General features: G+C 45.5%; 1 protein-coding gene across 1 annotated transcript; it reads right to left on the bottom strand.

Moving 5' to 3' along the window:
* Positions 1–5,290: 5,290 nt before the first annotated feature.
* On the bottom strand, positions 5,291–7,927 carry LOC118503637 (tryptase gamma-like). The gene is made up of 7 exons (XM_036037135.1): positions 7,789–7,927; positions 7,540–7,729; positions 7,074–7,476; positions 6,872–7,010; positions 6,390–6,576; positions 5,919–6,312; positions 5,291–5,856 (listed from the first exon to the last, which is right to left on the bottom strand). The coding sequence occupies exons 1-7, from the start codon at positions 7,886–7,888 to the stop codon at positions 5,710–5,712; spliced, it is 1,560 nt and encodes a 519-aa protein (XP_035893028.1). The 5' UTR covers positions 7,889–7,927; the 3' UTR covers positions 5,291–5,709.
* Positions 7,928–13,858: the final 5,931 nt, after the last annotated feature.

Below are 13,858 nucleotides of genomic sequence, written 5' to 3'. Positions count from 1 at the left end.
TTGCCGAGACTGGATGACTCAACGATGCTGTTTCGCCGTGTGTGCCTTCCGGTGTACCGATGGCGCTTTGCGCTATTTCCTAACACGGCACTAACAAATCCGGCAGCAAGACATTACTGTTTTTCACTCACCCTCACTCGCTGGAAAGCTACACGCACGTTCCGAAGCGAGTGCAGCGCAATAGGTATTTTACACTCTCCAGTTTGTTCTTTCACACCTCACCTCGAATGGTGATCGACGGTGCGAAACATCAACCGAAAGCCGCGGCCTTAAAGTGAAGCGTTGTACTGATGGCGTGTGGGATGGAAGTGGACAAGGAAAACGCGAACCGATTTTCCCGAACCGTGGAAGGGGGAAATGGCCACCGATACCAACGGCAACCGAGCTGCAATATAATGCTTTCCTCAAGGATAACGTTCCCGGTGTGAGGCGCGTGGGTTATCCTGCTGTTGTTGCGAGAGAGAGCTTTGCAGATGTTTTCACACATCTCGGCCGAACGTGACTAAACTCAGCGATCCGGGTTGGAAGTGATTGAAAAAATAAGAATAGAGAAGGAACTCTTGATCCACAACAGCTGCACGTGACGTGGGAGAAAATGTTGCTTTAAATTGATAGATTTCAATGGATAAGGATTAAAGCGAGGCTATAAGCGTAATCAACCGTGATAGTGTAAGGCTTCGTATAGAGGGAACATTCAATAAGAGATTACTGCAACAGATTTGATTATTACAAGCGATATGATCGGAGCTATTTGATCGTCTACGTTACAAAATGTTCTACTAAAATAAGACGATCATGCTTTTTTTTCTCCTGTGCCAAGCAAAGAGAAAGTCACCCGGGAACTTTTCAAAGCCAATTCTATTTACGGCATAAACACACAGGCAAAAACTTACCAGCAAACTAATCCATCGCCACAACGGCTGCGGAAGCCATTTCGCAAAGTAAAACTCAATTGGCGAACCAAAAGTCGAACACCGAAAGACAAAGAAATGAAATTAAATAATTCATTACGCCTCGCAGCAGTGCAGACCAAAACAAAAACACAAAAGAGAAAGTGAAAACCCACACGAGGGACTGCCAACTAACTTTTGACTGTTGAGGGTGAGCTGCAACCGACGGATGCAGGAACCCACCGTAAGCGAGCAGGACAGTCCCCGAACCATGGATGCGAATAATTCAACTGACAGGCTGTAGAAAAATAGAAACCTTAGCGCAGGAACCGACAGTCCGACCAAACCTTCTTCACCCTCCGTGCGCAAGTAGCTGGTAGTGGTGGTAAAATTTTAATGCCCTTACGACTTGCACTGGGGATTGAATGTGAAATGTCCGATTGTTTGGCAGAAAGTGAAAAGCGCCCGCATTGTATCCTAAACCAACCTTTGCTGGAACCGGATCGGAATTTTCCGAGAAGAATCAAACCATTGAAGAGTGTTTCGATTGTTTTAGTACAGTGCGAAGTCAATGTGTCGTGGTGCTTTGCTCCCGTGTTTCGCAAAGGGGAAAGTTTCCATCGGTAAACAAACTTTGATACCCTTCGAAAGCTTTAGTTCATTTGTATGAATTATATTTATCAAATCAGTAGATGCAAACAGCAAAAAAAAAATAACGAGCGAAACTGGAAACATTCTGTGGGTATTTTCCTTTTTCCATCTCACTTCACCACAATGGTAGCAACGCACAGATAAACTTTTTTTCTCCCCCGTTCAACACAGTACGAGACCGAAAGTGGTTGTGGCTTTCGAATTATTGTTTAACATTCAACAGACCGTTTTATTTACGTCCAGGGAGTACAACCCAACTCCAACCAACTCCAGCTGTAAAGGGTGGGGGTTAGTGTAGTGGAAAACTCAATCAACACTGACACAACTCACCCGTTGGACTATGTAAATGTTTGCTTTGTTTGCGTCCTTCCAGACGGGAGTGACCTTTGGGGTGGGGGGGAAATGGTCTTTTGATAGTTTATTTAACGACTATTTACAGATGTTTAATAGATAGCGTTAAATTGTAATGAAAACAAGCAAAAAGTTCAGTTTGTACTAAAATGTGTACTAAAAACAAAAATGAGAATGAGCCGTTGATGAAAAAATTAACTTTTGGATGAAATTTCCTCAACGGCTTGCCAAAACATATTTTTAACTCTTTATTTATCGAATTTGGAAAATCAAATGAGTAAACATGGTAGTGAATAGCTTCTAAACACTGTTCTAATAAGTACTAAAAAATTTATCTGTTTGAACAAAATAGTTCAAAGAGAGGTGATAGCTCAGACCTAGAAGAAAACTCAGGCAATTTCCCTATTTGCTCGACTGCAAGTGACTACCCATTTACGCTTTAATATTAAAAAAGCTCTTTAAAAGGCTTCTAAGTGATAAATTTTCCATTCCTTCTGTTACGAATCGATCGTTTCACTTCTGCTTCTGACGTTGTCGCTTACAACGAGGCGATTGAGGGAAAACAGCGTGAGAGAGAAAAAAAACCCTTCTGCCCATAAACCTTCAGAAGTTTGTTTTTCACTTCACGGAACCAGTCACGTCGCCCGTTTTATACCATGGTGAAAAGCGTGAAAATTGGCCCCATGGAAGAAGCATGGCAAGCAAATAGCAACTAAACGCTGGTTATTGCTTTGTTCTTCTAACTCCACCACTACGAAGGCAAGCGATCGCACACACTTCGACCAGTTTTGCAACTAACGCTTGCCAATTCTCTGTCCGTTACCAATCATCAGACGCAAGGGAGGATTGGAGGAAGGGGAGGAAAAAACAGAAATTAGCATTTTTTATTTGATTGACGAGCAGCCAAATCATGCCAGGCAGTGAGCGACCACCGACGCTTTCATGTTGTTGTTGTTTTTCACAATACACTTCCATTGCCCACGGGATAGGGCAAGCATCAACTTTTCCATCAACCAGCTACTTCAGAGCCGCTAGCCAGCCAGTTCCAGAATGACAGACGGGCGGGAAAAATGTACTAAAATGTAGGGCAGTATTGGCAATATGTTTTTCACCGGCAAACAAGAAGAAGCATCTTTCGAGTCCTTCTGTGGGTGGGTTTTTCTTTGCTTCGCAGCACTCGTACGGAGGAAGCGTATGACGGACTCGAAATGACAGATGATTACTCTTTCAGCACTCAGCACTTCATCAGCAGCATCAGCACTTTTATGGAAATGGTTGGAAAACAAACGACTTACCGGGCAAAGCGTAGGATTTGCTGGTTGTGAACAGTTAAAGCTGTTCGTTGCTTGAGCATGGTTTCGGGTCCATGAAAGGTAATGAATTTAAAGCGAAGTGTTTTATTAAATTGAGCGTTAACCTTTAAGCTTCCTGAAGCATATTGAACTAAAAAAGGAAAAATTACGATTGAAGTGCTGGCACTGCATGATCCTGTAAACATCATTATATTCTCTTTACAATTTTCCTCACCCATAACCTCCATGACAAGCTCTTTGACATTTGCCATATACTCCTAATTGCTCTGTCATGTCTTGTCCGTGTAAACCATTGTCGGCTCACACGATTGGCGTAACCGATACGGTTCTTTCTCATCATTTGCTGTTGATTTTTAAGGTTAATAAGGTGCAAAGGGCTTTTAGTCATACGAAAAGGACATTCGAGAATTTCTGGATCGTCCATCGTTCTTAATTGCCCTCTAAGGAAGGTGTACATGCTTGTACCAGATTGATGAAGAAAGTAATGCGAACGGCTAAATTGAAACATTGCATAACTTTAGGCGTTTTCATGTCAATATCACACTATGGGCGTAACTTATTTGGAAACTCGTCCACATATTACTTTGCTCTTTCAATGCATTTTGTTTTCATTTCAATATCGAAATGAGGTGGAATCGTGATTAAAACAAATCAATTACTTAAAATCAACTCAAGCGATAATTTACAGAAAACCAAAGGACATTCTAACTCGCAGAGAACACCTTATCGCAAAGTGGCAATTTTCTCCCATCGCCAAACGATTCTCATTTCGCTCATGTATCACAATTTACAATTTCGAACCATTAAACCATGAATATTAAGCTCCAGCTTCAGTACAGTCAGTAAACAGTAAAGAACAATCTCCCTCCAAAGCACAGGGTATACACAGTTCTCGCCCATGGGATACCAGCCATTAAAACTTTAGCAGAAACTTCACGGCGTTCAATATTACCGGTACGTGACGGGCCCGGATAGAACGAACCATTATCAGTACGGTTCATTTCCAAGCAAATGCTTTATTGCTATCGATAAGCCTGTAATTTGATGTATCGATACCGGGTAAGATGCAAAACTTTGCTTTGCCCGGCACCTTCCCTTTGATCGTGGCCCAATGTGAACAAATTGTTTAAAATTGCTTTAATGTTTAATCACTTCAAAACGGACACAAATAAAGCTCTGGAAGCACAGGAAACAAACTAAACATGGCATCGTTCAAATTGGTACACATTTTTTACGTTAAGCCGGTGCGGTACGTTATGTCGATTCTGATGTGCATTCTGTAGGAGATTAATTTTTGCTCCTTTTGCTCCTGCTCGGTACATGCATGCCTGCCTATTTGCCGATCGACGGCAAAACATCGATAATGCTCTTTCGTTGCATACTCTCCTGTGCATACCGCTGGGTTGGGTGCTTGTTTCGGCATCATGAACGCCCTGACACACCAAGCCCAGAACCACATACGGACGAGGTAAAACAATCCGTTTGTGTGTGCATTTATAAAATCCCCCGGGGAGCTTTTCCAAAGCAGCAGCCGTACGGACCGGTCATCCTGCCGAATGCTCTTGGGAAGCGACCAGTGTCTTTAAATATTCACCGAACTGAATTGCTGTCTCCCGGCTACCAGAAACCAATCGAAAGCGCACGTACACAGCAGCCTTATCCGGTTTGTGATGTTTTTGAAACAGAAAAGCAATTTTGGTTTTAGAATTTTTCCCTTGGAAATGCTTGTTTCGTATGCATTCTACCGATTTGCACTCAAAATAGGTACAAAACAGCGGTTAGTGTCAATAGAAAACTGCTCCATTAGCACACACTCGCGAGCAGCAATCGAGCTATTAGCGGGAAACATTCTCGAGCAGCAAAACCATCTACCTAGAACCACCAAAAAAAAGGCACTCAATTAATAAAAATTACACCACGAATCGTTACACCAAACGGCAAGCGGACGACGGTGCGAAATTAATTAATAAAATTAACTTCTTACCAACAGCCACCAGGTTTTGTGTGCCGCTGCCTTTTGCTTGCTTCCCTTCCCGGAGGCGTAGCTTAAACACAACACGGGTAAACACGGGAAGCAAAAGTTGTAATTTTGTAGCCACCTTCGTCTTCGCTTTGGACGCCATTTCGCCCCCAGGCGCGTTCGTTTTGCAGTGTTTTCTTTGGAAATTTTCGTTGCCGACTGTGCGCACCGAACGCTTATGGGATTTGTGGAAAGTTTAACCAATTATGCCAAAGTTTACCGTTTCTTTTTTTTTTGTTGTTGCTTTTGCGATCGTTATTCTACAATTTGCATTCCTTCGTGTGATTCGCGGCACTTAATGTTATGTTCGTTAAATGTGATTTTGTTCAGCATGTAGTGCAGATTGCATACTTGTAGGCGGTTTTAGCAGTTTGAATTTGCAACGACTGGAATTTATATCGGATTTTTTTTCTCATTTACAAAAATTATCAAATCATGAAGAAAACATTTATTAAAATGAATATAATCCACAAAACATATGTACTTAAATACCTGTATGGTTCCGGATCCATTCTCGACCCTGCGCAACGCTGCTATAAACACCATACTTGTTTGGTTGTGCGCAACCAATTGCCCACGATATAACCCCGGCCTGAATGCCTCGACATACCAGTGGTCCACCAGAATCTCCCTAGCGGAGTAGAATGAGTGTTAAAAAGGCCAGTTGCTTAAGTCCAGCCCGTCCCCACTTACATCACACGCGTCTCGCATCCCTTCCGCATATCCAGCGCAAAGCATGCGGGCCGTAATCGTGTCCGTACCTTCGTACGCCTTCTGGCACACCCTCTGGGACACGATCGGCAACACGACCTGCTGTAACTGATCTCTCTGAGCCGGTCCCAGCGTATAGCCCCAGCCCATAGCCGTACACCGTTCACCGGGTGGAAAACGTCTCCGACCCGATGGAAGCTTAACGTACGTTCCTCGCCTAAACCGTTGCTTTAACTTCATCAGCCCGAAGTCGTAGTCCCCCGTCTGGTAGCTGAAAAGCTCATGCTTTATAACACGCTCGACTCGATGGAGCTTTCCACCGCGGTTGAAGAATGACGAGTTGGCGCGCACCATAACCGTGTACGCGGTGATCTTGCTGGATCGAAAATTGGATAAGACAAGATGTAGTTCAGAAACAGTCTTTGCAGTTAGCGGATATCTCAATGTCCTTACTCAACGCAATGAGCTGCTGTGAGGACCCAACTCTCACTAATAAGCGTTCCACCACAAATGTGCTGCTTCAGCATTGGTGTCCACTTCTGGACGGACACAATAAACGGATACGCGACAACCGTTGCTTCCGTCCCGTTGACAATCCGAAAGTTCATCCGTCGCTTACCACCGACACTACCTATCGTAACTGGTGAAACATTTTTCGGGATAAAATACACGAAAACAACACTCGTAACCGAAGCAAAAACTGTATTACCGTAAAAGATTAGAGCTCCAAAACAGCCAATAATCATCGGCACTAACCGCATGTTGGTGTGCTGTTGGAAACCATACTAAACAGGCCCACCACCGCTTACCGACGCTAATGTGGAAGGCTTCCCGCAATGTGGGGCACACATTTATTCGATTTGATTTTAATGTTCTTAATTTTCGCCATTATTACCCTGCCCACTTTTTGGTCTAATTGGGTTAATCTCACACGCCAGTATGTTTCCGAATCCATTCACGCTGATTTGCGATATTGCTGTACACTCCATAGCGCCTGGGTTTAGCGCATCCAACGCCCCACGATGTGATGCCGACCTGTATGCCACGGCACAGCAGCGGCCCACCAGAGTCTCCCTTTTTGGATGATAAAGTTTGGATGTTAGCTTTTGAAAGCTCCAATGTAGCTAGCACACTGACCTCACACGCATCTTGACCACCTCCAGCATATCCGGCACACAGCATTCTTCGAGTGATCGGTTGACGCTCGGCGTACACTTCATCGCAGCTCTCTTGGGATATGATCGGTAGCTTCACCATCCGCAGCTGCTCCCGATCGCCCGTATTCTTCGTCAAACCCCAGCCAACGATCGTGCAGAGTTCTCCCGGCAGGAAGCGTCTTTTCGCTGCCACCAGCCGCACCGGAACTGCTCGCTCAAACTTAGCAGCCAGCTTAATTAAACCATAATCATAATCAATACCCGTACCTCCGTAGGCGATCGCCTCGTGGAGCACGGTCCGTTCGATCGTAAGCAATGTGCCTCCCGATGCGTGAAACGACGATTCCACCCGTACAATTCCACCCTTGCTAAACTCGGTGTCACTGGATGGCAATCAGAGACGACGGTTTACGATCAGCTTAAGACTTCGCACACACGCTACTTACTCAACGCAATGACCCGCGGTCAGTATCCACTGGTTGCTGATGAACGTACCGCCGCAGATGTGGGTCTTCGCGTCCTTGTTCCACCGCTGTACCGACACCATAAACGGGTAATCGCTTATGAGCGTGCTGCTTCCATTCACAATACGGTACGACGGCCCGTTCCTGCCTGTGCTCATCACCAATCCTGCAACTGTAAAATTGGTTTGGAAGATTGTTTCGACGATTTAGACGCGAAATTTGATGGATCACCCTCACACGGTGTGAGCGTTTGCTTGCCTAGCATCGGTGCCATCATCAACCAGACGGGCTGCATAGCGTATGGAGCGTTCTCCACGCACTGGAAGCTCATCAAGCCAACCTGTGGCGATTGAGCAGCGGGGGCTTTATTGTACTCGAAATGCTGCTATACAACAATTTGTTTCAAATGTACTGAGGCGGTTAAAGACATTAGTGCTACAAATAAAATACAACTTGTAAACTTAATTTATTTTGAAGCTCGGGAAGTTTTATGGCAGTTTTTATGGGGGAATAAAGTTATAAATTGTTTTTCTCTATTGGGAAGTCATCTCAGTAGGACATGATGGTGAATCGTCAATCGCAGTAGACTGTGAAGCATTTGTTTTGACCGTTCCAGTCAGAAATTCAAATGGCACTGCGTGAGTCCCCTACCTGTTCCGAACTGCTGACGGAAGCTTTTGGGGCTCCTGAACCAGGAGACTTGAAGTTCACGCTGCTTCAACAATTGCTGAAGGCAATTCTGAGCAAGCTCGCCCTAGAAGATGTGCCATTCGATCAGGTTCAAAGTTCTTCGCCACAAGCAGAAACCCCTTCGGCACCGACAGAAACATCACCAGCCCCGGAACCAACTCCGGTAGACGAGGTACAAGTTCCAGCACCGGAGCAAGAAATCCACGAGCCCGTCATCCGTTTTGAAGATACCGACGCTTATCAGGACCTGCTGTCAAACATAACAAATCTTCAGAACACTGTCGACGATTTGAAACTGCAACTGACGGAACAGACGGCAATAAACAAGGCCATCCTACCGACGGTTGAGCAGCTAGATCAATTTAGCCGTAGCCGGTCCTCATCTTTACACTCAACGATAGAAACATCGCTCGATTACCTTTCGCTTGCGGCCCGCCTAGACAAGATGGATGAATCGATCGGTAAGCTAACGTCGATGGCCAATGATACTGTGCTGGAGTATGCTCGGCTGGAGAAGTCCGTTCTCCCGTACCTCGGAGGGGGTGAGCTGGCCGTCATGCGGGCTCAGCTGAATAACATCAATCAACTTTTAAAAGCCAACTTTCCCGGCTTCCGTGCCCACTGTAGCTCCGCGAGTCTGCTCAAAATGGCCAAACAGTTCAGCATGGACAGTGCCGTACCGATTGACTTCTATCAACATCCCGTTCCAAGCTCGGTTAAATCACTGGTACCGAGGCGCAGTACGATCAAATGTCTACCGGACCAGGATGTGGAGAAAGAACTGGATACTATAAGGAGTGTGCTGACGAGTGTGATTGCACGACTACCTCTACCGGAGCTGGAAGCAACTTCCGAGGAATCACCAGTAGCTTCTTGTCCTTCGCTAGAACTCACGGCTGACACGATTCGGGCTATTTGGCCACGAGAGTTTGAGGAGTTGCTTCGATCGTGCAACGAGCGGATAGAGGCCCTCGAGAAGAGCCTAGAAGAGCAGACGAAACAGTCGAACAGCATTGCAAGCAAATGCACTGAGTGCGCCCAAGCTACCGATGATTTGGAACTGATGTTTGTGAACTTCCGGCAAGCAGTAACGACTCAGCTGGAGGACTTGTACCAGGGATTTAAAACTAAATTACACATACTCACCGAACGGCTCGATGTGGAGCAGATGGAAACGGAAACCCATTTGGATCTGCTCGATCAGCAAATGGAGGATCGTGTCGAGTACAAACACTTCCAAACGCGCCTTTCCAAGGAACAATTCTCCAAAACGATCGAACAGCTAGAGTCTACCATTAACGCACAGGTCGATCATTTCTCGTGCCTTATAAATCGCATAGAAAATCGGTTGAAAAATCTCACCACCGACATACAGGCAAAACCCGACCGGTGTAAGCTGGATCGGTTGGAATCGAAGATGCGTAATCGGTTCAACTTTTTCCACCTGGTTATTGATAATCTTCGGAATACTCTACGCAAAAATGTTGAAGCTGCCGGTGCAAAGATACAGCTCGGTGCGGAACCTTTACGGTGCGTCTCGTGCAATCATGAGGCCACGATGCGTCAGCTGGAAGATGTCATACCGACCGGCATCGCGTTACGGCGCTGTGCGGAAAAGCAGCAGAAACAGCGCATCAAGCAGCTGAACGAGCTGGTCGCACGAATTGCGCCTGGAAGTGCTGCAAACAAATTCACCGCGTCGCTGCTCCAGGGGCCGAAGCAAGGATCAACTGCCAAGGCCAAGATGGAGCAACCGGAAGCTGAGCTTGCGTACGTTGTACATGCCGAGTGAAGTCCCTTTTTTATTCGAAATTTGAAATTCTTCTCTTGAAACTGTTTGGAAATAAAATTAATTGTTATGTTTGAACCGTCATTCTTCACTTGCCTGTCATGTACTACTGTTTCAAGCTGTTTCGCTGACAACATCACCATGCAAATAGCATTAATAGAACCGGATTCTTTGCAGGAAGGTGCGTTGCGAAAACAGTCAAAAACAGATTTAAATAAGTCCCGGCAAACAGGTGAATTTCTCCTTCATTTAATGGCGTACATTCGTGGCTAATTATGTACGTAATGTTTGCGTAAAGCTTGTCACCTTTGGTTTACCTTACGAATTCACACATTTTCAGTTGATGGTGTCGCCAAGGTTTATTGCGAGTTGTTTCTGATTTGCGTAAGCATCTCTTAGTATGTTTAGTCTTCTAAAATTATTTAGGAAAAGTTTGACCACAAAAAAATTCCCCTCGAAAGCCGAAACCATTCCACCACTTCAGTATTGCACAATCGGACTCGTAGAGCGACGAGACGAGCGTAGGGCCGCGTGTGCCCTTATGCATTATTACATCGCTGAGCTAAATTCCATCCCTAAGTCTATCCGAATGCACACATAAACACACAAACACACACACTCACACGGTGTACGAATTCCGGTTTAGGTTTTTGGGTGAGGTTGCTCAACGCTCTTTCGGCGGCACGCAATCTGGTCCGTTTCCACCTGCGTGATTGTCATTTGAATTATGCAACACTGCAGAGGCCTTCGCTCGGAGATGCATTTTGCGTCGTTCGCTTCCCCAAAAACGAAACCAAAATCAACGACTCGACAGCAAAAAAAAACTCGTTTCTGAAAACCCTTAGAAGATTCGAACTTCGAGAAATAGAGTCGCGCTGTGTTGTCCGAAGCATTCCGATGAATTTACCTTCCTAGTTTCTAAGATCCATATTTGTAGAAGATAAGTTCCTAGTTCTTCCAAGACAGCGCAAAACTGTTTACCCGACCCCTTTGTTCTTCTGGTGCCTTCTCCCACCTCCAACCAGGTAGGCAAATGTCACCAGTCAGAAGGCCCGTATGATGAAACTGTATTTGCTCGCGCACCATGGTCAACATCTTCGGCCCCAATTGCACAATAATACGCGCTCGGTACTCGGTAAATAATTACATCAGGACTTTATGTACCGACCAACCCTCCGCCCAGAGTCCATTCATCTTGTGGCCATCATCGACACACTGCCAGAAAGTCAAAACCACCCCATTGTCGCTAAGACCTTGAATCATGTTGATCCCAGCGTAAAACCACCGTTGATGTGACGAACGGCGCAGACCGTGCTCGAACGAACCGAGCCAAACACGCGGTGACCTCAAGATTGGGTACAGCTCGAGGTGAACGTCTCTTTCGGCGCACTCGAACCGGCTTGGCGCAGCGCCGAAGCTGCGAGCGCTTCAGCGTCAGGGCCGTTGGCCGACTCTCCCGCGTGCCGCGAGCACGCTCGAAACCGTTACTGACGTAGGCTGTTGCTGCAGTTGCTGCATTTTTCCACCACCATCTGCAACGTACCGCTATTTGCAGCGAATGGTGGCAAAGGAACCGAAACACGTTGGGAAATAGACGCTTTGCACAAGAGAGCCCACCGAAAGCGAAAGAATCGCGCACGGGCATGCCGGAGAACACCGCTCGCACCATGGCAGCTTCACGCTGATCGATGACTGCAGATTTTTTAACTGTGATGAAGAAATATTTTATAACATATAAACGCTCTTCTATGTACCTCTGTTCTCCTTTAAAAGGTTAAAAATAAATCTCACGGTTCTGAATTTCTGCGAACAACAAGAGTCCGATGATGACACTGATGAGGATTATGCAAGTCCGATGAGTCTGACAGGTATGCTAATGACGTTGTTTATTTCTCTTTCTTTAGTTTTGATAAGTGAAGTCATTGGTTTTTTTTCTCTCTTTTCTTTGTTATTAAATAGTTTTTGCCTCTTTTATTCCTTTTTTGATTAACTTATTCTGACTGGTTTCTGTTGTTTACTTGTGATTATTTAGTTTTTCGATTTAATTTCGTAAAAGGTGTTTCTTTTACATTTTTCAGTTTTTCATTGTTTTTTTATGTTCTTTACTATTTTTTTCTTTTTTAATTTTATTGTTCATTTATTTGGAATTTTGGTGTTATGTTTTCATCTTTCTTTTTTTACTTTTCTTAAGTTTCATAGTTTTTTTTCCTTTTATTAGTCATTTAATTGACTTTTACTCCCTTTCTTATTTTAATTTTACTCTAAAAATAAAACTTTTGTATTTTAGTACACACATTCGGACCTGAACACATTGTATTGAACACTTTTATCACTCCTAAAGGTATGGGCTACCCACCAAAGATCATTTGATTCTTTTACCGATCATTTTAACCACTCATCATCCCATCGTAGTAAGCAGCCATACCTTCTACATGCCGTGGACTGGAAGGATTTGCGCAATGTGCTCGTGGGCGCTGGTACTGGTCTTCAGAAACGCAATACAAACCCCCATTGCCCTCCTTTAGCGTTGGAAGGTTGTACGCCCGTAAAAGAACACCAGAAGAACATAGGGGTGGGAGACAAAAAAAGAGAGAGAGGGAGTACGATCGGCCAACCTAACCACCACAAGATCACTTCATTTAGCACCCTTAAGTTCCGATGAAAAGCATCGCCTTTCGAGGGTGGCGAGTGCTCCAAACAACCAAAATATCAAGCCCCAAAAATGCCTCGCACGACACGGGAGTGAAAGTGAAAGCCCCGTTTGGGGTGATGATGATGTTTGAAAGCAACATTTTCGGTTGCAAGTCGGTGAAGCGACACACACACGACGTGATACGGAGATGAATAATTGCATGAACAAACTTGTCGCTTTTTTTGCGTGTGTTTTGCTTCGGTAGGGAACTCATCACAAGATGATCCGATTAGCTAATGCCGCACTGCTGTTGTTTTTGTCTGTCTATTTTGCTAACCGTGGCTCTGTTTGGCGTTTAAAATTGTTTGAAAGCTCACGACGATCGTCATGGCCTTAAGGTTACGGTGATGATGAGCTGAAATGGAGTCTCTGCTTGATCGCTTTGATGTAAAGAACTCCGCCAGTGATTCGTCTCATTGTGGCCGAGGGAACGAGACACACCCCGGGGGGTAGGAAAATAGAGTGGGATAGAGCTAGACGGAGAGAGAGAGAGAGAGGGAGCTAGAGAAGAGCACCTTAGCGAGAGTAATTCAAGTAACGCGAGGCCCTGCATCTTGAACCATGCTCAGCGAGGTGTAACGCACGTGTGGTGGGGAAAACCTACCGAGCGGTTTGGTTCGCGAACGCGATCTAAGCCATCGCGGGCACACACCGTCTTGGCGCAGGAAAGCGTCCGGTACGCAAACGGCAATCACGTTCGGTGAGCTTTGGCGTGGAAGGCTCCAAAATTCTACTGAGAGCACCTCTAAGTTGCGGAACTTCATCCCCCACCCTGCCGGAAGATGCAGCTGCTGAAGCGGAAAAAGGCCGATCCGAGCTTCGTCATCAGCATCGAGAGCGGTGTCGAGGAGGTTCGGGAAGTGAAGGTATGTACCACTGGGCGAGTACAACCTGTTCGTGACTGGATCTTTGCCGGACAGTTCTAAGCACATACATCTGCGGTTTGATTAATGATCATCGTGCTCATCTGCCACTCGCTCTCATCTCGTGGCAGGTTCATCAGGAGTGTGACTATCTGGTCGATGTGCTCACCGGCAAACGGTCGGTGTCGCCCGACTTCTGCTGCAAGATGCTGTACATGATCTTCTGCACGTGCTTCACGAACGAGTCGAACCAGCGCACGACGGGCA

This window comes from Anopheles stephensi, chromosome 2 (genome assembly GCF_013141755.1).
Source record: "Anopheles stephensi strain Indian chromosome 2, UCI_ANSTEP_V1.0, whole genome shotgun sequence".
NCBI classification, from domain to species: domain Eukaryota; kingdom Metazoa; phylum Arthropoda; class Insecta; order Diptera; family Culicidae; genus Anopheles; species Anopheles stephensi.
Note: the sequence above shows the minus strand (reverse complement) of the source record. Positions and strands in the feature narration are given on the sequence as shown.

Excerpts from the sequence above, each read along its gene's own strand:
- LOC118503637 (XM_036037135.1), bottom strand. The coding sequence starts at position 7,888 with ATGAGCTTCCAGTGCGTGGAGAACGCTCCATACGCTATGCAGCCCGTC. Across the intron at positions 6,577-6,871 it reads ATGGATTCGGAAACATACTG|TTACGATAGGTAGTGTCGGT; the intron begins GCGTGTGAGATT and ends ATGTTTCACCAG. Across the intron at positions 6,313-6,389 it reads ACAGCAGCTCATTGCGTTGA|CAAGATCACCGCGTACACGG; the intron begins GTAAGGACATTG and ends TTTTCGATCCAG.